At 48.8% G+C, this 23,406-nt stretch overlaps 9 protein-coding genes across 9 annotated transcripts; 4 read left to right on the forward strand and 5 right to left on the reverse strand.

Moving 5' to 3' along the window:
• Positions 1-393: 393 nt before the first annotated feature.
• On the reverse strand, positions 394-1,776 carry ATEG_09938 (uncharacterized protein; the record flags this gene model as incomplete). Its single annotated transcript, XM_001218559.1, has 4 exons — positions 394-401; positions 635-994; positions 1,220-1,576; positions 1,764-1,776. The coding sequence occupies 4 exons, from the start codon at positions 1,774-1,776 to the stop codon at positions 394-396; spliced, it is 738 nt and encodes a 245-aa protein (XP_001218560.1).
• A 1,211-nt stretch (positions 1,777-2,987) lies between these two features.
• Positions 2,988-3,857, forward strand: ATEG_09939 (MBL fold metallo-hydrolase; the record flags this gene model as incomplete). The annotated part of the gene is made up of 2 exons (XM_001218560.1): positions 2,988-3,320; positions 3,393-3,857. 2 exons carry the CDS (start codon positions 2,988-2,990, stop codon positions 3,855-3,857), a joined length of 798 nt encoding a protein of 265 aa, XP_001218561.1.
• Positions 3,858-4,598: 741 nt separating this feature from the next.
• On the forward strand, positions 4,599-5,729 carry ATEG_09940 (uncharacterized protein; the record flags this gene model as incomplete). The annotated part of the gene is made up of 2 exons (XM_001218561.1): positions 4,599-5,176; positions 5,276-5,729. The coding sequence occupies 2 exons, from the start codon at positions 4,599-4,601 to the stop codon at positions 5,727-5,729; spliced, it is 1,032 nt and encodes a 343-aa protein (XP_001218562.1).
• An 897-nt stretch (positions 5,730-6,626) lies between these two features.
• On the reverse strand, positions 6,627-7,581 carry ATEG_09941 (alpha/beta fold hydrolase; the record flags this gene model as incomplete). The annotated part of the gene is made up of 3 exons (XM_001218562.1): positions 6,627-6,919; positions 6,972-7,351; positions 7,418-7,581. 3 exons carry the CDS (start codon positions 7,579-7,581, stop codon positions 6,627-6,629), a joined length of 837 nt encoding a protein of 278 aa, XP_001218563.1.
• A 6,430-nt stretch (positions 7,582-14,011) lies between these two features.
• Positions 14,012-15,178, reverse strand: ATEG_09942 (zinc-binding alcohol dehydrogenase family protein; the record flags this gene model as incomplete). Its single annotated transcript, XM_001218563.1, has 3 exons — positions 14,012-14,703; positions 14,755-14,872; positions 14,924-15,178. The coding sequence occupies 3 exons, from the start codon at positions 15,176-15,178 to the stop codon at positions 14,012-14,014; spliced, it is 1,065 nt and encodes a 354-aa protein (XP_001218564.1).
• Positions 15,179-15,581: 403 nt separating this feature from the next.
• Positions 15,582-16,191, forward strand: ATEG_09943 (GFA family protein; the record flags this gene model as incomplete). Its single annotated transcript, XM_001218564.1, has 2 exons — positions 15,582-15,704; positions 15,754-16,191. The coding sequence occupies 2 exons, from the start codon at positions 15,582-15,584 to the stop codon at positions 16,189-16,191; spliced, it is 561 nt and encodes a 186-aa protein (XP_001218565.1).
• A 17-nt stretch (positions 16,192-16,208) lies between these two features.
• ATEG_09944 (cholinesterase) lies at positions 16,209-18,714 on the reverse strand (the record flags this gene model as incomplete). The annotated part of the gene is made up of 5 exons (XM_001218565.1): positions 16,209-16,273; positions 16,345-16,363; positions 16,595-16,670; positions 16,707-16,730; positions 16,976-18,714. 5 exons carry the CDS (start codon positions 18,712-18,714, stop codon positions 16,209-16,211), a joined length of 1,923 nt encoding a protein of 640 aa, XP_001218566.1.
• Positions 18,715-19,782: 1,068 nt separating this feature from the next.
• Positions 19,783-20,947, forward strand: ATEG_09945 (zinc-binding alcohol dehydrogenase family protein; the record flags this gene model as incomplete). Its single annotated transcript, XM_001218566.1, has 3 exons — positions 19,783-20,037; positions 20,087-20,201; positions 20,256-20,947. 3 exons carry the CDS (start codon positions 19,783-19,785, stop codon positions 20,945-20,947), a joined length of 1,062 nt encoding a protein of 353 aa, XP_001218567.1.
• Positions 20,948-21,862: 915 nt separating this feature from the next.
• ATEG_09946 (uncharacterized protein) lies at positions 21,863-22,936 on the reverse strand (the record flags this gene model as incomplete). Its single annotated transcript, XM_001218567.1, has 2 exons — positions 21,863-21,981; positions 22,051-22,936. The coding sequence occupies 2 exons, from the start codon at positions 22,934-22,936 to the stop codon at positions 21,863-21,865; spliced, it is 1,005 nt and encodes a 334-aa protein (XP_001218568.1).
• Between the last annotated feature and the right edge of the window lie 470 nt (positions 22,937-23,406).

Genomic DNA, 23,406 nt, shown 5'->3' on the forward strand with positions numbered 1-23,406 from the left:
TAACAGCGACCGATTTCCGTTTGTCTGGGGCAGAGACGTTCCATTCCACTTGCTCACAATTAGAACAGAAGGCAGTACACGTGCTACCATGTTTGCCGTCGACCAAGGCTGAAGTCTCTTGTCTGACTGCTAATGGCTTCTGCAGCTATCTTACCAGCCGCAGTCGATGACCATCTCAATATTTCTTGCTTCAGCGCCTGACATACATCCGATCAGGGTACGACGACTTTGTCCATACAATCCCATATCGGCAGCGCTATGGCATCGGTTACTACTAATATTGGGAACCCCGAGGTTCCACACGATTTCTCCACTCCATTGATATGTTCATCGTAACCCCCTCTTCACTATATGCACAAGCTGTATCGGTCCACATGGCCTGTAGCAAAGTCGTTACGGAGCTAGGGTTCAGTATGCAACCTTCAGCCTACCTCCCTTCAAAGATCTAAACAGTGGTGGTTCGTACCTCCTGGGTTCAGACCGTTGTCGCGGATGTCGGGGCCCTAGCCGACAAAAGAACAAGAATAGTATGTTGGACTGACACCGAGACCGGTACTTACTATTTTGGAGCCCATATTACTTAGCAGCAACTATCGTTTGGGACAGGAATCTCGGTCTTTTCGTTTGCACTTACTATCGATGCTACTCGGCGTCCAGCCCTCCTTCCCAGAAAGCGGGAAGTAGGCCTTTTGCTCCAATGTCCCAGCGACTCGTTGGAGGAAAGTGTTCGAAGTCGGCGGAGTGAGTCGGGTTGGGTCCACGGTTGAGTTCCTGGTGGGCAGCGAGGTTAGAGGGAAGCATAGGAGTCCCAGCGGATCCAGTTCCGGGCGGCAGGAAGCCTCTAAATATTTCAAACGTCGGTGAACTTTTGTAGGGGCCTGAATAAGCCGGCCCAAATAGCCACTTGGGCTACAGCAGCTTTTGAAAGAATGTGACTTAAGAATGGACCCATTGGGTCTTGTACTGTGACTCTTAATACCCAATCTGGAACTACCTACCTAATATCATAACAGTCAGAAACCTTCGCCATTCCAAACATGAAAGTGTGTTTTGGTAATCTTCTTGCCATCCCTATATGCATCCAAGACTCCGTTCACCTCTTCCGCATCCCAGCCATTCACCCTCTTATACGCAGGGGGCTTGATCTACCCCTCCCGCAGCAAGCGCGGTGCTTGTTCCCAGAGTGATCTGCACAATTCGGCATGAAGATGCGACGAACCAAGAACATCCAGGAGCTCGTAGCGCGCGCTCTTGTTTTCGACGAGAGACTCGTCTATAGGGGCCGCAGGCAATAACCGAGCCACTTTGCCCTTGCGAGTAGACGAGAGTGCGTTGATTCTGATTATTTGAGTGGCTGGAGGGTTAACAGCGTCGTAGGCATAGAGTAGGTCATCGCCCACGATCTCGCGTATGCGAGAAACAGTCTCGCTCGGGGTCCCGTACCGGTCCATTACGTGCGTCGCCCCGTACGACCTGAGTTCTGTCTCGTTTCCACCAACAACCACGATACGCTCAAATCCTGCCAGGACAGTGAGTTGCACACCAAATTTCCCACAGTTGCTGCCACCACCCAGCACTAAGATTGCTCCCCCTTCAGGGGTAGCAGCTGCAGACGCGGGTGTCCAAGGAGCGGGAAGTCCCAGGAGCGAGGACTGAAGAAGGCAATGACAGGCGCAAGGACGTTTGTCGGCAGAGACGCAACGTCGTCCACGGTGGAGCCATTCGGGACCTGGGCAATGTAATCCGCGTCAAGGACAGCATACTTTTGGAATCCATTCTGAGAGCGCCCTGGCAAGAAACCTGCCTGTCCAAAGACCTTGTCCCCGACAGAGAAGCCCGTCACGCCGGAACCAACAGTCACTATTTGACCCACCACGTCGTTTCCGAGGACGTCGGGGAGGTTTTCAGCAATGAATAAACCGGCATCGCGAGCTTTCTGATCGTGAGGGTTCGGACCAGCAACAATAACCCGAACCTGCACTTGCTATGCACCCGGCCGAGGAATCGGCCAGTCGGTAGTTAGAGTGAGAGGCTTCCCCACCTCAGTAACAGTGAGAGCCTTCTGGGATCGAGGGTTTATGGTCGTATAGTGATTATAGTATGTATCATGTATCGCCGTGGCATGTATCGACGCCGGAAACCTGGACCCAGGGATAGTGCGCTTATATGCATTGGGAGAAGACCGTTGTTTGCTCTGGAAAACAGGCCTCGCCATCAGACCATGACATTGGTGTAACCGAAATGATGAGTAAATATCTCCGGCGGTTGAACTGTATCCAGGTATCATTGATTTCTAATGGACAGAAGTGACCTCCGTTCGAGATCAACCCAGTATTCGTCCTTTATATGATCTATTATGAGGTACACACAAACGGAAATAATCATGGATGGAAACGATAGCTGCTCCTCATTTGCACAACGAATCTGTTCCGCTGATATCATCACCAGGTCTTATACTACGTATTTTGGCCGTGAAGTCTTCAGACGATAATATTCTATATCGAGGGAAATGCAGCATTGTCGGGTGAAAATCATCAATGCCGAGCGCAACCAATGTTGGACTGGAAAGTGGCATGATACATAGACATCATGATGAAGATCCCTTCGCAACGTGTCACGGCGACAACCGAAGGGGGCTTTCTCACCCGATGATCAGTAATCCACAACCCTTGCCAAGCCTCCTCCCTACTACTACTGGTGGCGTGTGCCTGGTAACTTTGTGCGGGATAGTATCAGCGAGCAATCTTGGAGAATAACCCCGCAGGCCCTACCAATTGACTCTTGATAACTGGTGGCCCCTCAGAATTGCTTATCAACGCGGTTCCTTTGATGAGTGATCAGATCCGATTACAGATTCTATCGACGTCATCTTTAGATATAGCATCATGGGAAAGGCATAAAGATGCCAATCTCTTCCAATGGCCTGCAAACAACGTCTAGCTTATACTTCCTCTCCTTCCTGTCCTGCCTCCTCTTAATATTTGAAGATGCCTGGTTTGCGAGTATCTGTCCATACAGTGCCCCCGGTGCCTTGTGTTGATCATGTGTCACGTCGACAGGGCACAACATGGTCCCCAGAGACTTGCACCTTGATATACTCCGAAAACGAGGCTGTCCTCGTCGATACCGGAATCACAATCAACCAAAACAAGGAGTTGATCAAGTGGATCGAGGCGACTGCACCAGGACGCAAACTTTCCTTCATTTATATCACGCATGGTCATGCGGATCAATTCCTAGGTCTGCCCCTGCTGCTGCAGCGCTTTCCAGAGGCACATTCGGTCGCAACTGAAGGTACGGTGCGGCATATCGAGCAGCAGGTATCTGAGCCCTAATTTTCGTCGACGTGGGTTGCATTCTTCCCTGGAGGTCAGCTCTATACTCCTCAGCAGCCGCCGAAGGCGCTTCCAAAAGACAACAAGTTTGTGCTGAAAAACCGGTGGACTTTCGAGGCAGTTGAATGCGGGCACTCCGATACCTTCGACTCCACGATTCTCTGGGTTCCCGACCTGAGACTCGCTGTGTGTGGTGACGTTGTGTACGGAGATGTGCATCAAATGCTTTTGGAGGCAAACAGCCCGGAAAAGCGGCAGGAATGGATCAGGGCTGTTGAAAAAGTCGAGGCCCTCGACCTAGTATACGTGGTCCCGGGTCATCGGAAAGCAGACGAAATGGACAGTATTTGGCACCTGGAATCAACGAAGCAGTATATCAGAGATTTTATTTCTGTGCTGGAGAAAAATCCACGTACTGTGACCGATGTATTTTCTTCCATGGTCGCGAATTACCCTCATCGTTTCAACCCTATGGTATTGGGTTGGGGTTGCGCCTGCGCACGGAGAAGTGCCCTTGGTTGAGTGAGACGTCACCGGTCAGGTGTACAAACTGGTTGGAATTTGGGTACAGATTGTGCGAGCCTTCCACTTAGTTTTGATATATATTTCCAATGTTTTGCTGGATATTCAAAGGGACAGCTAGGACGCATTGAGCTGAGTCGGTTGAATTGCCAGCGTAGTTTGGTACTCGTCATCACGTTGTACCTGGGTCTAACGTAGCTCAATTGAACTTTCTTCGTGTTCGTGATGTTTATATCTCCAGTGTGGTTACAGGATAATTGTAGCGGACTCAGGCGAGGTCAAATGGACAATACTCTCTCATGCAGAGTAGTATAGATTCAGCTCGGCCGCAGTTCAAACTGATGTAGACGAATGGGAATAGCCACATTAACCCTCTCACCTGGTTCGTTATAATGTCGGTGATAGAGGCCACCAATGGGCCAAGTGTAGCGACAATCTCACGGAACCAACGCTCGACACAAACTGGGCTCCACCAGACGACGCTTTCTGGGAGACTTTTTGATGCGATTAGTATACATCTTAGATTGCTCACAAATTCACCGCCCCATAGCAGCTGCAGACCCACCAATTACCAAATCATTGATGACGATATCCTATTCGGCCTCCTATCGGGGACTAAACGCACTAAAGCAACAAACTGTTTATGAACCCCGGAATAGCGCGAAGGAAACTCACACCTTCGAACTCATCTGTCTATCCACTCCTCGACAGCTCTACCGTGCCCCAACTTGAATGGCCGCAATGTCGACGACTAAACTCTTCAACCCTCTCAGGGTGGGCAATGTTGAAGTCGCCCACCGCATCACTCTGCCACCATTGACCCCCTTCCGGGCCGGCGACGGGCACATCCCCCTCGACATGGCCGTACAATACTATGAGCAGCGTGCCAGCATACGCGGTACACTTCTGATATCCGAAGCCATCGTCATTTCGCCGCGGGCGGGCGTTTACCGGAACGTCCCCGGACTCTGGTCACCCGAGCAGATCGCACAGTGGCGCAAGGTCACAGACGCCGTACACGGGAAGGTATCCTACATCTATGCACCGCTATGGGCGATCGGTCGCATGGCGGATATTGAAGCAACTCGCGAGGCAGCTAGAGTGGATGCAGAGCTTATCTCATCCAGTGCGGTGGAGTATCATCCGGGGCTCATACCACGCGAAATGGCTGAGGAGGTGATCAAGGACGTTATTAATGACTTCCGGATCGCAGCCAGCAATGCTACATCGGCAGGGTTTGATGGGGTAGAGATCCACGGAGCAAACGGATACCTCGTCGACCAGTTCACTCAAGCTGCTGTCAACAAGAGAAGGGATAAGTGGGTTGGCAGTGTCGAGAATCGCGGATGATTTTCCTTGGAAGTCATCACAGCCGTTGTGCAAGCCATCGGTGCCGAGCGAACGGCCATTCGATGCAGCCCATGGAGCACTTATCAGGGTATGGCCCAAGATAGCGATGACGAGCTGATGGAGCAATTCGGGTATTTAGCGAGGAAGACCGCCGAGTTTACGCTGGCATATGTGCATCTCATTGAGGCGCGCGTTGCCGGGGTGGTGGACGTGGATGTGGTCCCGCACAGGAATCTGGATGTCTTCTTCGAGTCATATGGGCGAGCGAGCCCGGTTATGGTGGCGGGAGGCTACGATGGTGAGTCTGCGTGCGAGGCTGCTGATGCGCACTACAAGGACTACGAGGTTCTGGTGGCTATTGGAAGGCCGTGGATTGCAAACCCAGGCCTTCCTTTCCGACTGAGGTACGGCATCCCGCTGCGGAAGTATGAGAGAGAGCATTTCTATACTCCACGCAGCACGAGGGGATATATCGACTACCAGTTCAGCGATGAGTTCAAAGCGCGCAAGGCTGTGGCTTAGACGCCCTGCTGAAACTTCGGTTAGCGCATATACACTGGCAGTGTCCATGAGGAATCGCCTGGGTCACTTTTCGCTTGCTGAAATATACATCATTGAGATACTCTGACAGTAGCCCATGGGTCAGGATTGGGAATATAGCCTCTCCTAAGTTTCCGGACGTGCGACCTGTATCAGGTACTGCTACTTCCCAGGCGAGCACCACACGTGCCAGCCGGCGCACGAGATGCCCTTTCGTAGTCATGAGCTCTAGCGACGACGGGAGTAGTCGCTACTAAGCCAGTAGGGAGGCTAGCTTCGCCGAAATTTTAGGCGTCCTCCCACCGGTCTCACTGACTGGATGTGGCACATCAAACTCTCTATTCGAGGCCGGTTTATGATCGTCTGTGCGTGTTCTTGAGTGAGCAGGACTACTGCTGATTTGGGGACAAATAGTATTTCCAAGACAACATAAATGCGACCCCTTTCGCAGATACCTCGAATTCGGTGCCCTGTTCCAACAGAACTATCTCCGGCAACGACCATCCTAGTATTCGGCGTTGTGTTCGCCGAAATACATATTGTCAATCAGAATGCCACATTGCCAGAAGAATTGTGCACTTCAGCCGTCGTTGTTATCTGGATATCGAAAGTTATCAGTGTCGCAACTCGGATGATCCCTGTATCCTTAGGATAAGGATTCCAATGAGAGCACTCAAGTAGCAGAGATTACAAATAGTTCAAAAAACTTTAGATCATCGTTCCTTCGTTTTATGGTCTCGACCTTGGTGTGTACAAGCATTGGTGTGTATGAGCATACCCATTTCTGTTGACAGACATCATATCCTTGTAAATTCTTATATCAAAAATGCCATGAGATTCCAGCACTAGTCACCCAAAATCCCAGGTTGGAAGGCAACTTCAAGCTCCCTTGCTATTACTAACAAGGCCCTCCTGCCAAAACCATTCTCTGAGTACTCCGTTAACTACTCCCGGCTTTTCCCACAAGATCCAATGGCTGGCATTGATTTTTTTGAAGGTCAGGTTCGAAATAGACTTCTTGATACCCTCGGTCATCTCCGGTCTGATAAACTTATCCTCGGTTGCACACAGGAATAGAGTGGGGCATTTGATAACTGCAGCGTCACTGTCCCCCTGCCGGGTGAAATAACTATCGTCCAAAAAGTTCTGGCGATGGTTCCGATAGTAATTGCCTGTAGATGTGATCAGAAACCAACCTGTAAGAGCAAAGGTGAGCTCACATACATGCACCATGGAGTCCATTCCTAGCAAATTCGTTCACATAGTACTCAAGTTCTTCTTCACTTAAGAGTGCCGTTTTTTCTAGCTGAGCAACGAGATCAAAATCAATACCCATGGTTGCATCAATGGCGGACTGGTTGTCTGATGTCCGTCCGTCATACGTTGAATTCAGGAATTTGCGGATTCCTTCCTTGGTCTGAGTTTCCTGCTCAATAACTCCGCTTCCGAACTGTAATTGATAACCAAATGTCGGGTAGATCTTAGCGATTCTCTCAATTTCGACCCATTCCGCATTCGGTAGGAGGTATGGGACGCAGGCTGTAAACATATGTGTCACGAAGTCAGGATGCCATGTCGCCATTCGATAAGCGATCATGCACCCCCTAATAGAACATTCTCTGGTCAGATGCATAAGCCCGCAGATACTGTGACTTGATCTGCTGCCTTACCAGTCATGTCCACCGACAATGATGTTTACACAACCAAGTTGTTTTGCGAGGCTGACGAAATCATCTGCAAGGCTCTTAAAGGTGTACGGTCCGATTGAGTCTGTCGGGGCATCCTTTTTAAACGTACGCGCGTGAGCTAGCCGCCGTGGCTCCTTCTTGAGCATTTCTTTTGCCATAAAACTCACAGATCGTCCGTATCCGATACAGTCTGGACAAACCACCCGATAACCCAGGTCGAGGAAAAGCGGAATTTGGTATCTCCACCCGAAGGATAGATCAGGGAATCCGTGGATCTGACGTATCGAAAAATTTGTTATTTGAAGCCTCACTGAGTGCCATCCCATTCTGCAAATACAGAATTGGAGTTGAGAATTCAAAATAAATGGAGTTAATAGAAATACCAAGATGATTGTTCTATCATAACCGCCCTCAGGGATAGCACAGAGAAACCCTGCAATTTGTCAGTGGTTACATTATTCCGTCCAGTCATCACGGACAGCCAGGGAGCGAGGAAGTGTACCATATGTCTTGCCATTAATCTCTGCTAAGGAGCGAGCAATACGAGGGTCTATCGGGGCGATCTTATCCAAGGCTGCCATGACGTTTGCCTGCTGCGTCGGATTGTTCGAGACGTCCTCTTGCCGACTAAATTGCGTAGGATACGGCATGATATACTTATGTATCTTAAAGAACTACCGGTTGATTTCTTTAAGATGACAAATCGGAAATAGTATCCAAATCAAATATATTTCGATCCAAAGAGCCTGACGGAGTTGTTTATTAATCCAAAGGAAGATGGTTGTTTGAGTTAGTTAACTATCCTAGTTATGGCCCACTCTTTGAGTTTATTCACTAGGTACAACAGGTCCCACACTCCTATGTTCCCTACTCCCCGCTAGGTAGTTAAGGCAATTTTCGGGAAGTGTGTAGCGATGTGCGGTAAGTAATGAGGCAATTCCAGTAGGTGAGTACTTTGATTGTATTATAAGAAGTGACTCCCTTACCATCCTACTCTCTTCACGAGAGATAGGAGAAGAAGCAAATACTTGCTACCGGTTGCTGATGATTAGTGATCCTTTCCGAATTCTACCCCCACCTCTACCTACCGTAAGAAATACAAATGCGGAGTAAAATGAAATCCTCCCGAAATGCAGCGGATCCAAATGCTAAGTTCGGATCCGAAAATTCGTCATAGAAGCCTCCCTCCCAATACCGAAAATCTCAATTAGTGATAACGTCCGAGGCCGAGGTCAAATATTGTTGTTGACCGTCCTTGCCGCAAGAGGGGGACAGACTATCATCCTAAACACGCACGCTCCTTCCCCAATTGCGTTCTAATTTTTTGCATATTCTTTTCGCCATAACGACACATTTCTAAGATTGCGGAGCGCAGGGTAGCTGTCCATACCTGTCTCAACAGGAGAACACTCATGGTCTCCAGAAACCTAAACTTCGATTTTCTCTGCAAAAGAAGCTGTGCCTGTTGCGATACGGCAGTAGAAATCAATCGATACAATATTTATCCAGGTGAATAGAGGCAACTGCCTTGGGGCGGAAGCGTGCCTGCATCTACATCACGCACTGCCATCAAGACCATCGCTTATCCCTCCGTCAGCTACTGCAACGCTTTCCAGTGGTGAAGCCGGTAGAAACTGAGGACACTGTCCACCATATTAGGCACCAAATAGCCAACATATTTCTCAAGCTGGGTTACCTCTTCCCCCGGATATTAACATCATACTCCATAGTAGTTGCCAAAAAAAGACTCCTAAAGATAATAGTTTCGTGTTGAAAAATCGATGGATATTCGTGGCAAACGAGCGTGAGCATTCTGACGCTTTTGATTCAATCGTTCACTGGGTGCCAGACTTGATACTTGCCGTTTGCGACGTTGTCATCTACGGCAAGGTTCAATAGATACTTCTGGAGGCCGACTCTTGGGGAAAGGGTCCGCACCATACCTGGAAAAGTACCCCTGTTGAGGACTTCTCGTATTTAATATAGTTGTAATGAAGTCCGGGAATAGATTGGAGCGCTACTGGAAAACGCGAAGGCGCTCAACTCAACGTATCTCGTGCCTAGACTCTGCAAAACAGATGAGATAGGTATAGCATCTAGAACCAACGAGGAAATGCATCCAAAATTTCAATGTTTTGAGCCAAAAGCCCAAGTGTTACGAAGTATCCTGAGACGTCTAACCCCGATAGCCCTTGGTTGGAGGTGTGCTGGTGCCTACAAATCAGCCGAGTACCCCCAGCCAGCTGAGTAGCGTCGAGAGGCATATAGATTTAATGGGATGGTTTATTTTTTGTTATTCAGGGGAAAGTCGAAAACGTTACCTGAGAGGGCAGACGTGAGGCTATATACTATATACATCTTGAGGGAATCTTTCATTTTAACCTACCGGATTCTTCATACCTTAGCCTGCCCAAGCGCTTATAGGCTAGAGGTACAGCGGCCAGGCTAACCCAAGAAAACAGACGTAAGGCCCTGCTTCAAGGACATGTTTTCCGGGGCCCCCTTCCTGCTGCGTGGTGCAGCATAGCAATGGATATCTGCTAGGCAATGTCCTAACTCAATCAGAATGCCCTTCTTATTCTTGGGGGCTCCGGACGACCCTTGCATCTGGATGATCCTTCGTACGGGTAAAGCTTTCCGAAGCCCGCCTTAGCCCATGGGTACCCGCGGAGAACCCGGCCGGTTGAGTATCATGCTCGCTGAGCCTTGCGGCAGGGGTTGGGAACAGATATAGGTATGTATATGAAGCATCCTGCCCTTGTAAAAGATAACTCCTGAAGTTATTCAACTAGTATCAACCGATTCTCATTTTAAGAGTAACTCATGGGCTGGTTAAGGACAGCCGAAACCGAGCCTGGGTGACCCATGGGCGGGCTCACAGAATGAAAGCCCAAACCAACCAGCATGATGGCGATGTCTAATCAAGATATTCATCGTCTACTCCAGGTTTCGTGAATTCTTCAGTAGGCTACGTATTATGTTAGAGAAATATTGTTCTACTTTGGGCTTTTTGGACTTCCTACCTTGACAAGGACCTCAATATGGCGCCGAAGAAAAATGGGATTGAGTAGCGCTTTTCACCGGAGCAGTTCGACACTCTATGGAGTGTATACATATACAGGCCATTGATATTTGCGATATAAATTAGTATTTGAATCAAGAAATGGAGAAAATGGGACGTAGACATGATTGAAGTTGATCATCTATATTGCCGAGAAAGTAACGCTTCTTTAGAGGGCCTGACAACCAAACATTGTCCTTGTTCAGCCCTTCTAGGGTACGGACATCGCCTGGTGCCAGAGTGGTGCAAAGTGGCAGAATTTAGCATTCGATGAAAGATCAAGTGAGGATCCGTCGAGTAATCCTGCATTCGCTGTCAGTGCGGGCATCAACGCCAAAATATATCTTGTCCTTCTGCTGAGGAGGGTTATGCGCGACGAGCGCGCTGCATCCAAAATGCATTGGTAGGTCAAAGAACGTGTCATAATAGCTCCAAAAGACAAAGCTATGTTCCGCGTGAGGGTCCGACAAAATGTTCCCGGCGGTAGTAGCCGGACAGATGCCCTTCCAGTTTTGAAGTTTACTCAGCCATACTTTTTCACCTCTCTATGAGGGTCCATGTTCACCATCGAGCTCCGAATTGCGGCCCTGGTAAAAAGATTCATTTGCATCTGTAAAACTGTACAAGGAAGTGTTCTGAACGCGTTCTTGGGTCCGTTGCTTACTGCCGAAGCCCTCACCATTTGCTTTACCACATCCATACAAGGAGTTGCAACCCCGTTACTGAGGGGTGCTAATAATGAAGCACTCCATCTTGTCATCGGGGGTAAATCGGGGAACAGGATTGCTGGTAAGCCAGAGAAGAAGGAGAATGTTGCAAGATTCCCGAGATTATTGCTGAATTTATGGATCCAAGGATCTAACACTACTGTACCTCAATGGATTAGGAACATTATATTCGCGGGCCCCCTCCCACGTCTCCCACTGGCATACAATCAGCGGCCGGTTTTCTGGCTCATTGGTGACCATCACAATTCATAACTAGGAAGCAAGAAATCCTAACATGTCTGCACACTTCGAAATCCACTTCTCCCGAAACTCGTTGTTCAAGGAAACCATATTCTCCTCCTTCGCATAGGCTTCCCACTCCTCTCTTTCAATGGAATTCCACAACGGATCATTGCTTGGCGGAGGGAACTGAAGTTCACTGGCAGGTAGTAAAGGCTGATCTCTTGGGTCTGCGCTGCTTAATCGCCCACAAAGCTTATATAGTGATATATTGAATCGCTTGAACTCTTCAACACCCACCCAGACAAAAGAGGGCAGGTCAGTTTCCTTATACTTGGCAAGCATGTTCGGATACGAGAACATGCCCAGCCTTCGACAGCTCCCAACAAGTGATTTGAGTAATGTTAAATTCTCGGCCGAAATAGATGCCTTGAGGTCGAGGTTGACGCCACCACCGCTTCTTACGAGAACAGAGAAAATAATATGCAAGAGGATGGCCTGATATGTCGCTATTGGCCAGAAGCAGTTGCTGCATGCCCGCTCTGCTTCTGAGGCATCCCATTTTTCCTGTGGCTTACACGTCAGCCTATTGGGCGCATTACAGGTCAATGATCTGACGTACCCGTTGATCTCGAATAGCACAATCGAGTTTATCATGAAGCTCCACTGCGGCAGACTGTGCAGGCAATTTCCTCGATGTCCACATACCTATAGCCACCATTGATTGTAGAAGTAGTGGGGTTTCTTGGTGTAAATTGAATGTCCCTTTATGGATGAGAGGCCAACGGGGGTGGAATACCTCAAAGTAGCGATCAACGTACTGCTTCCTCTTCTCCCAATAAAATTCTCGAGACCGTTCTTGATTCAGAGATGATGAAAGTGGAGTTTGGTTTCTGAAATATTGCTGTTCTGCTACACCACCCTTATCTTGAAAAGAACATGGAATATTGCGACGGACACACTCTTCACATGGCACGCCCCCTTCGCACCGACTTTTGCCGGTATGACAACCGGCACAAGCTCGGCGGGCGCGGTCTCGTGGCTCAGTTATTTTGTGCTGCCTTTGAACATGGCGTCGAAGTGTATCACTAATTGCAACGTTCTATAGTCAGTTTTGGTGCTGAAAAAAGAAAGTAAGTGTAAGCACGTGGTTACCTTCGCCTATACTGGGAACCGCAGATGGAACAGACAAAAGCCTGCAGCTGGGCGTGATTTGAATCTTCGTGGCGCTTTAAATGCTCCTTGCGCCGGTACCTCGCATTGCAGCCAGGAAATTGACACGGGAATGCGCCGTACAGGGAAGGATCAGAGGTACTCTGAAAGAACTCGATTTCGCTGCCGAAGCCTTCCATCACTAAGACTGGCTATATTAGCTAGAATCCCTCTAGAAATGACATGGCATAGGAGTGCGAGCCTTGCGGAAGTTTAGACGGGTGTTCGAACGGGTGGCAATAGCTTCTTGGCCACCCACCGGCCTTCTCCCACCGGCCTTCTCCCACCGGCCTCCCACCGGCCTCCCACCACCACCATCGACACTTTACTCACTCTGGGAGGCACTGGTGATGACGCGAGTAATTTGCGTATCTCCCAGTAGCCTTAATCATACGCAGATCAAATGACCAATAGGATCTCTATATCATGGTGGTCGTAAGATCTTGTATTCGGTCCTTTTCCTAGGGAGCGGGCATCGGCTGGTACTCCATAATCACGGTAAGTTCAAGGTTAACGTGCCCTAGGTCAATTTTACTCGCCCGCTGATTGGCCGGATTTCGTGTTCGTGCTGCTCCAGTCCGCTGGTGCGTGTCTTGATCACCGTTCCCTAGAACCCGCGGCCATCGCACTAAGTGTCTCCAGGGGCTTCTTGGGTAGAGTAATTACGCGACTACAACGCGATGTAAGATTTTTGCGTAATCCAATACTATATACATTTGAGTCAAACTATATATAGGAGGAGCGCCTTGGGCGTAGCCCTCTGGCCTAGGGCCACGCACCGAGGGTAGCAGTAGCACGCCTGGAATATCAAAATGGACCAATCAGCGGGTGCAGAAACCCAGCCAACGTCCGGTGGATTCAGCCCTAGGGAATATAGGGAATAAGCTTTACCAAATACATAGGTCGAACCTATTCTCAGGGGTTTAGCCCTTAACGAACTACTGTTGCCAAACAGATGTCCCCGAAAATGCTAAATCCCAAATCTCTGCTTCTGATTCTTTATCTTGCATCATAAAACAATGTTGGGGTATTTTAACAATATAATCCGGTAAATGAAGCTTCCAGTTACGGTAAACTTGGTACCAAACGCCTGCAACCCCCTAACGGCCAGTGAACCGGTAGACAGGTGGTATCAAGACTGCAAAAAATTTGGCAAAAGAAGGGGTTTTAGGGCCAGTATTACTGGAAACAAGAATGAGACAGATTCCATTCTTTAGATCTGTAACTATTATAAACTGGCGACAGTAACTCAACCCAACCGACAGAAGTGTCAACTCACAAGATACAATGAGTTTGTGTCTTTGTGTTGTCACCCAAGATCAAAGCTCTACTGCAGATGTCTCCAATGCTCCCCAATTAAGCAATCCCCGGGGTATCTGCAACACGAAAAACGTACTTCGTAGCGCTTGCCTTTCCCGCCTTTAGGTCTCTTAACGCCTCTTCGACACCTTGAAGGCCTCGCGGTCTGACCTCAAAAGGATGACCGGAGAGGCTGCTATTATACAATGCCCTCGTAAAATACCGAGAGAAAACAAACCCTAGTTCCTCATAGTTGTCAAACCCAGGTTGCTTGTGCACCGATCCCACAGAAGTAATTGACTTCACAGCAGGTGACACGTCGAGGTCGTTAGGCAATACAAAATCAACCTGTCCGCCCGGAGCGATCGACTGTTTTAAGACCTCCGCGCTTTGCGCAATGATAATCGTGTCAAGTGCGTAGTGCACAGCAGGATATCCAGTAAGTATGAGGCTGTCCTTTATCTCCTTGACTGTTGCCTCCACTCCGTGGCGGTAGTCGATCACTGTGTCTCCTTTGCTTTGATCGAGGAGGCCCCGCACATATTGAGATCCCTTCCCTGCGATGGCAATGATGGGATGAATATTACTGTTGCAGGCCAATTTGATCGCGTAGGAGCCGACAGTTGTGCTTGCGCCGTAAACTATGAACGGGATCGGTGTTATGGCAGGTCTCCACGGTGGTGGGAATCGAAGGTGCCCGTATAAGGACACAGCAGCAGTCAGGGCGGCGAGAGGGATTGTTGCGGCTTCTATAATCTTATTTAGATATGATCTGTATATGACTTATTGTCTCCGCGCACCTTCAAATGAGGTGTGCTTAGGTAGATGGAAAGTCGTATGACTCCATGCAAGTGCGTATTCGGCGTACGAGCCCCCGGGCGCACACATTTCGTGGAATGCTGCAACGCGATCGCCTGGCTTAACAGGAAGTTAACTTAGACTAATATAAACATAGGTTGAATAACTCACTTTAAATTCGACAACGTTGGACCCAACCTTTTCGATAATTCCAGCTATATCATCCCCCTGGTTCACTCCTTTTCTGATCTCAGGCGTCATACCAGGTATGGTATGTCCAGAAGCTGCAAGGTCCGGAATTTTCCAGTCCTTGGGATTGGACCCAGACACGACCACTTTAATAAGGACCTGGTCATCATTAGGCTCAGGGATTGGGCTGTCCACGAACTTCACAGTTGGCCCTGCCAAATTGATGAGCTCTTTCATGATCTCTGTATCAGACGTTCGAGTTTGACTGAGTTGAGATACAATGGCCTCTCAGTACAGTCTAAGGCGGAGGTTATATAACAACTTGCACATCTGCGTTAGTCAAATTAAACAGTTGATTATCAATCAGTACGAAGCCCCCACGCATCCGGCAACAACAGGGGAGTTTCCCCTCCCGTTGGAAATCCAATTGCGTCATCCATGGCATGTTTACTACTACTGAGGTGAAGTAGGTGGGAGACCGGTGGGAGACCGGTGGCGAACCGGTCGGACAAGTGGGAGAGCAGTGGGAGCCTGGACCCTGTTCTTTAATTTCCAATGGAATGAATTACGAAAGCAAATTCCAAGTGACATAAATATATACGCAAGGCATCTGTCCAACGCCTAAAGAAGAAGCCCAGTCATGGCTGCCGCAAGAGAGAATTTCAAGCCGTACATACCTGTTGCCGGTGGCGCCGATGATGGCTGGTCAAAAGACGGCCAAGCCACTGCCACATGCTACTGTGGTGCAGTGCAGTTAGCTTTTGTAAGTCCTCCCAAACATTTGACCCGTTCTAATATATCCCGCTCACAAGACGGACGAACCTCAGCCAACCCAAGGCCCAGGCCTAATCGACACATTCACCTGCCACTGCACGGACTGCCGAAAAATTACCGCATCCATGTTTGCGACCAATTTCATTGTCGCGGACTCACATCTCAGACACATACGTGGCCAAGAAAACCTCAAATTATTTAGCCAGTCAAAGACCATTGCATCCGGAAAGGCAATGACAAATTGTTTCTGTTCCACATGTGGCTCACTCATGTATCGCATCAGTGAAATGTTTCCAGGGCACAGTATACTGCGTACCGGAACGGTGGATGACTTCACACTGCACGAAACGAAACTGAAGCCCAGGTTTGAGCTCTATACTAAAGACCGTGTGGGATGGCTTCAGGGGGCAACTGGTGTGGCGCAGGTCAAGGGTTCCGCTTATACGCCGAAGGGCCATGGCCCTTCGGGCCCCTGAATGAATATGTTTGGGCTTCAGTATGTGAGCTCCACATCATTGGACACAGATTCACTAGGGACAAGCATAACCACTTGTACTACTGTATCCGCTGATACTTGAGCCTCAAAATTTTAATATGCATTAGCTAGGCTCTCCATGACTTGGACTTACGATCCATTCCACCGGACCTCTAGACCACATTACAGTACAAAAGTAGAGAAATTAGTTTTACTTCTCATTTCACTTCGGTCTGTGATGTATTGTCAATGTCTACTAGCGTCAATCCTAAGTCGTGGTCTGGCCAAGTCATCTGGGTCCAAGTTGAAATCAATCTGCCAGTCGACAAGACTATTAGGATGTCGGGCAGACCTCCCAATATAGATGACCATGCAAGCACCACCTGCATAAGCCTCTTGCTAACCTTCATCAGGGTCGGCTGGTCAATAATCCGCAATATGTGGGAGATCTCCTTGAACCATCCAATGTGTTGGTAGAGACTATTTAAGCCGCCCAGGGAGGGGGGCTATACACACTGAGCTCCCTGCTGCCATTTCCTTCTGTATGAGCAGTAGTATTGTAGAGAGTGGGACATAGGCATATGCGGCTTTGGCCTGGTTGGTAATGAATACGCACATAGTCTTAGCGATTATTGTTTCGTTTAGGAGTATGTCCAAATACAGTTTCCAGAATAAAGATAAGTAAATAACCAAGTTCTGTGTAAGATGCGCAATGGAAAAGAAAATTTATCCTATTCGGCCATTTATGGTCAGAGGTGAGCTCGGTTTAAGCACATCCGACTTACAGTCGGAAATCCCGAATATTGTCCTTGAGAAACGCTGCAGCCTCGCGGCGGAAGTCGTCAGGAATCAACTCTGAGTGATCAGCGTACATATTAAGCAGTTGGTGACTATCACCCCACTGCGGCCAGTAACCATATTTACCATCGTTACCGTCATTTGGATCCAATGAATTGACAAACGAGATATAGTACGCGTGGAACGCGTCCGAAGCATAATTTGGTAGGATGCCGAAAAAGACTTGGAGAAGATCGCTCCCGTGGAAGGTACCCAGGACCGGTGTTCCGTGGTCATAAGAACTCATATATGACCAGGTTGAGACATCTGGGCTCATTGACTCCGATGCCTCCAGAAAGATGCGCCGGCTGAGAGAGAACTCATGGTCCCCGATGACAGCGGCCAATCGTTTGAACTCAGGGTAGATGTTCCACAATTTCCCGGTGCGAAAAGGGGCGCCATCCTCGCTAATATTGGCATACAGTGAGACGAAATCCTGGAGGACTTGCTGAGAACTGTTTGGAAAGAAGACGTCGCCTAGGTAGTCCACAAGCAGTTTCTCCGTAGTAATATTGGACTGGAAAAGCGCAAAGAGCGTCCCTTCATCCTCTTGGCTACCAGCAATGTAAGGGACATTGGCGACCTTGTTCATCAAAGCTAACTGATCTGGCGATTCTGCCAGCACGACTCCGTCAGGACGAGGGAGGTAGGAAAGCGCAAGGGATTGGTAGCCTAGCATCGCTGGAACGGAGCTCGTGGCATCGAGAAGAGTGGTATAGTCAAGGCTGCGAAGGCACTGCAGCGTATCTACCGCCGCCGAGCAACCCGCACTGTCGACCACCTGTAGTCTGATTAACTTCACCTGATATTCGCTGGGGTAGGCGAAACAAACCTTGTCGTAGATCCCCTGAGCTTTCGGACAGTCTATTGCGTCGGCTGCTAGGAATGAACCTGAATTCATAATGGCTCCGCGGAACAAGGCTTCTCCGTTATGGGTATTATTGCCCCAATATAGGGCCATTTGGTCAAAGACAGACCAGGCCCCAGCAGATTCCCCCCAAATTGTGACTTTTGCAGGATCCCCTCCAAACGCCCGAATATTGTCTGCAACCCACTGCAGGCCCAGGCGTTGATCTAGAAGCCCCGCGTTGGACGATCCTTCCTCTTGGATTTCTCGACCAGGAAGGAACCCAAATCCTCCTATTCTATAGGCGACGGTCACCACAATCATCGGTTTGCCTAGCTCAACAGACTTCTTTACCCATGGTGTTCCATCGTACATCGAATTCCAACCGAGTTGGAAACCACCACCATAGATATAGAAAAGGACAGGAAGATCGTCACCCTCTTTGGCGGCCACTGGTCGATGAATATTGAGGTAAAGACAGTCTTCGCTGGCTGCGAGAACCGGCTTCTGGAATATGGGGCTATTGATCAGAGTGGCGACGAACTGAGGGAGAAGGGAATTTCCATCCGTCGTGCTGGCGATGAACTGGGGGCAAATGTTTCTGTTCTTTGTAGCCTCGTATACCCCATAAGGCTCGGTTAAGGGCACCGGGGGCTTGAAGCGGAGATTTCCAAGCGGAGGCTTAGCGAAGGGGATGCCTGGGAATTTTTCGACCTCGCCAGCTAATCCGATTATCGTAGCCGCAGGCGAGGCTATAGTGACAGTCGGAGCAGGGGCGGCACCATGAGTCCAAGGGAAGACGGCGAGGACTGTTGCCACGAGTAACATATAGGTATTCATGATCGATAAATTTCTGATCGAAACTTATTCGGAAACCGAGGCCAGACGCAAAATGAATATCTGGATTCACCTGGAACATGTTCCCTCTCCTTCAACTAAGTTATATAATTCTCGGCCAGCGTCTAATACACCAAGACCATGACTTCGTTCGACGTTCCTCTTGTCCGAAGAACCCTTAGTTTTATTTAATCAAAGCTAACTTTCCTCATTGCCGGACCCGGATGTAAGGGATGAAACAGCGCCTCCAGAATCAGGGGTAATCTAAGGTCATTTGGGATTAACTCGGAATGAGAGGAGAATACGGTCCATCCAGTGAAGAGTCTCATTTGCTGACACCTATACTAGCCATCCGAGGCGAACGCTATCTCAGAGACACGACACCTGAAGCCTTTCGCCCGAGGGCTCCACAGCCAATCGTATGGATGGCGTGCTATATAGGCCACGATAAAATACCTAGGTACTGGGGAGCTTCCGTTCTTCCAAAACGCGTGTACCTGGCTTGATAGATGCTGTTTTCGACGCCAGCTGCTGATCAATACACACAGGCAGGATCCGAAAAATTCTGTGTACATTGCTCTCCAGCCTGTGATAACCTGTAGATAGAATATGGCGCACGCTTGTCCTTTGTGAACAATCGAGATTACGAGATTGCTCCATTACTGCTTAAGGTCCCGAAGGCTCTACTAGGCCTCCCACTAGCGGTACCCTGCTCAGCCTTTAGTCCACTGACGACGATCCAACCGGAAAGAATCGCAACTCCCCAGAACTCAAGACTTATAGTTGCTACCACCGGTACCCCGCCGGTATCCCGCCGTTTACCTCACACCTTTACTGGCCCTGATTATAAATCCGCTAGTCGAGGTCACCCAGGGAGTGCCAAAGCGAAGGTGGCATCCATTCGACTAGACTTTGCGGGAGTACGGTAGGATGCAGATTTATAATCAAGCTATCATATTTATACTACCAAATCGGTAACTAAGTCGGCATCACGATCTACAATATTCTGCATTTTTACTCCTTATCTGTATTCCGTCTTCCGGTACCCGACCACGGTAACTAGAAAGAATCATGAAAGAGGTCATCAATTTGGCAGGGCCGACCGTGACGTTCGTGGACAGCCCAATCCCTGAGCCAAATGATGACCAGGTGCTCATCAAAGTAGTCGTATCTGGGTCCGATCCAAAGGACTGGAAGGTTCCGGACCTTGCAGCTTCTGGGGACACAATTCCCGGCATGACGCCTGAGATCAGAAAAGGAGTGAACCAGGGGGACGATATTGCTGGAATCATTGAAAAGGTCGGGTGCAATGTGGTTGAATTCAAAGTGAGTCGTCCTCGTTCGCCGGCATGGCCAAAGCTTACGATTTGGCAAGCCGGGCGATCGCGTTGCAGCCTTTCATGGAAGGTGTCCTGGTGGCTCGTATGCTGAGTACGCTGTTGCATGGAGTCACACAACGTTCCACTTGCCAGCGCACACATCATTCGAAGGTGCGTTAAACAGCAGTCTTCTTAGGTAGGTCCGTAACTGATCACGATTACTAGAAGCCGCAACAATCCCACTTGCTGCCTTGACCGCTGCTGTTTCCTTGTATGCGCACCACCGCTTCCCACCTCCATGGGCGCCGGCAATGGAACCGATCCCATTCATCGTCTATGGCGCGAGCACGGCTGTCGGTTCTTTTGCTATAAAACTGGCATGCAACAGTAACATACACCCTATTATTGCTATTGCGGGACAAGGCTCGCATTATGTCCAAAGCTTACTGGATCGAAGCAAAGGAGATATCGTGATTGACCATCGTGAAGGTGTGGAGACAATGGCCCAGAAGATCAGAGGCGGTCTTAAACAAGGAGGCCACTCTAATGCGCAGCATGCACTTGATGCTGTTATCATTCGCCAAAGCGCAGATATTTTGAGGCAATTTATCGCTCCAGGTGGGAAGATTGATTTCTTACTTCCTAACGACCTTGACGTCTCTCCAGCGAAGAAATTTATTACTATAGTAGGGTCGGTACAAAAGCATCCTGAATTTGAGAACAATGAGGAGCTTGGCTTTATTTTTTCCAGGTATTTTACGAGAGCGTTGAGTATGGGCAGTTTCTCGGGCCATCCTTTCCAGGTCAGACCACGGGGCCTTGAGGGGGTCGAAGAGGCGCTAAGGGACTTGAAGGCCGGAAAAGCAAGCGCGACCAAGTATATTTTCCGAATCGCGGACACAGCAGGGATTGCATAGTGCCGATTATACTCAGGTCCTGATAGGTATTCAATTATCACTGGGCTGTTCAGCGGGCCACAGCCCTTTGCCAAACTGAGACTTCAATAGTTGTCAATTTAAAATCATATCCCTATACTCTATAATAATAATGATAACAAGAATAGTCATATTGCATCGTGGGAAGCCCGACGGTTGAGACCCAGTTGTCGTGCCGACCTCGCAGCCCGCGCAACACCATTATTGACAAATAACTTCAATGCAAGCGTTGACTACTCAAATATTTCGCTTAGAACCGTATCCTCTAGATTAAAATTATTACCGCAAATCACCACTCCTGGCTTCCCACCCTCCCTCTAACAAGTCAAAGATCGAAATCGCCTCCGCCGTACCCCCATCGTTGCACCTGACAGCGCAATCTAGACTGGGCTAGACTTGGTTTTCATTGGGAGCTATTGCAAGACGTAGTTTTCTCACTAACCAGGCTCTAGATTTAGGTCGACTGGAATACACTAACATCCAGCCACTCCTCCGTAGATTACTCCATACTTTGCTTGGTGCGGAGAAAAAACATTTCCCTCTGTAGCGACGAATCATATTCTTTCTCTAGAGTTGTCCCACTGCCGATTCGCCTCGCTGAAGAAAATGAGCCACACTAACCAGTAGACCTTAGAGAGGTTGTTCTCTGAGAGAACCGGCAGAGTTCAATTTACAATAGAAGACGTACCAAGCATACAGTACAGAATAATCATGTCTCCGATGGTGCTATTGATAGTCACTAGTTCTACGTTGGTAGTGTTGAAAGAAAGAAGACTTATGAAGATAGGCTATATTCCAATAGATGCACCTCAACATTGCTAGTTGCTGAAGAAGGCAGGTTGGGCATTGTATTCGAAGCCATGTGAAATCACTTGGCAGCAAAACGGATGATGCGCTTTAGCAGCTGAATTTTTCTCCGACAATCTTCTCACTCAGTCTCCACAATTTGTCTGCATTGATGGAGTCAGAGGCGTAGTCCAAAACCTTTTCTGGATTACAGTCGTTCAGGAATGAACCTGACAGATCTTTGTGAACTGGTTAGCCGACTTTCTACCTCGGCACCCAGCCGATACGAATACACTTACTGTCAAGCGCAGGGTCCAGGGCCGCTGCGAGAGTAGTTGCGCAGCCCTGGTCGATGCCCTTTTCCTTCGGCAACACAAGCTTCTTGCTTTCAAACATGGATCCCACAATTGGCCATGCTGCTGGATCTACTCCGGACGACAGACCCGTTGTCTGTATAAGTCCGGGGTGTAATGAATAGGACCGTATTTCCTTCATCTCCAGACGTTTGGCCAATGCAACAGCAAACAAAATGTTTGCTGTCTTGGACTGTGCATAAGCGATCCAAGGGTCGTAGGTCTTGCCGTCGGAGAAGTTATAGTTGTCGAACATAACTGGGCTAAGCTGGTACATGGCACTGGATACATTCACGATGCGAGCGCCACCGCCAGAAGCTTCAAGTTTCGGAACCAGGAGGTTGGTGAGCAGGAAGTGACCAATGTGATTCGCACCCAGGTGGCTTTCCACGTTTTCAGCAGTCAGGGAAAATTTGACACCCATAATGCCTGCGTTATTGATTAGGACATCGATCTTTGAGACAGACGCATTAATCTCCGCTGCCGCAGTGCGCACTGATGCACAAGACATAAGGTCAATTTTGATAAATCGAACAATGGTGGAGGGGCTGATTTTGCTGATCTCCTTCATGACTGGAGAGACTTTCTCTTCGGAGCGCCCGAGAAGGACGATCTCGGCAGGATTGGCAGCTGCGAGGCAAAGGGCTGTGTTGGCTCCAAGGCCTCCCGGACTAGCTCCGGTGATAACAACTATAGCCTCTTCAGCAACAACATCGAATTGGGGACGCTCTGCTGCTCGCAGGAAGATATACTTACATGTCTTCCCAGCGACTCGATCTGGCAATGCAGCCACTACTTCGGATCCAGTCGTCGAGAAATTGAAAGCAGGCATTGTCAAGAACGTACTTAGTACAATAACAAAGGCACAAGGAAAAAGTTATTAGGTTCTCGTATGATAGCTGTGTCAACAGGTCTAGCATGACCTCTCCTCGGGTTATATATACTTATTTGGTTCTTCCAATGTGGCTGAATGCTGATTAGGAAGCAATACAGTGACAACTACATTTCCAAGCACTACTGTCGTCTGATCACTAATCTATCGGGCTCCAACCTTTTGAGTTAAGGGGCTAACTGTTCATTGACGCCCCATATCAAACCTAAAGCAATTCCAACACGTTAACCTTGAAGATACCCGAGGTTACGAAGTACAAGCTGATGCCCGCTTCCTAGGAAAAGGGCGGAATACAAGATCTTACGACCATCATGCTATAGAGATCCTATTGATTATTTGATCTGCATATGATTAAGGCTACTGAGAGATACGCGAATCATTCGCGTCATTACCAGTACCTCCCAGAGTGA

This window comes from Aspergillus terreus, genomic scaffold (assembly GCF_000149615.1).
Source record: "Aspergillus terreus NIH2624 scaffold_15 genomic scaffold, whole genome shotgun sequence".
Taxonomy (NCBI): Eukaryota; Fungi; Ascomycota; class Eurotiomycetes; order Eurotiales; family Aspergillaceae; genus Aspergillus; species Aspergillus terreus.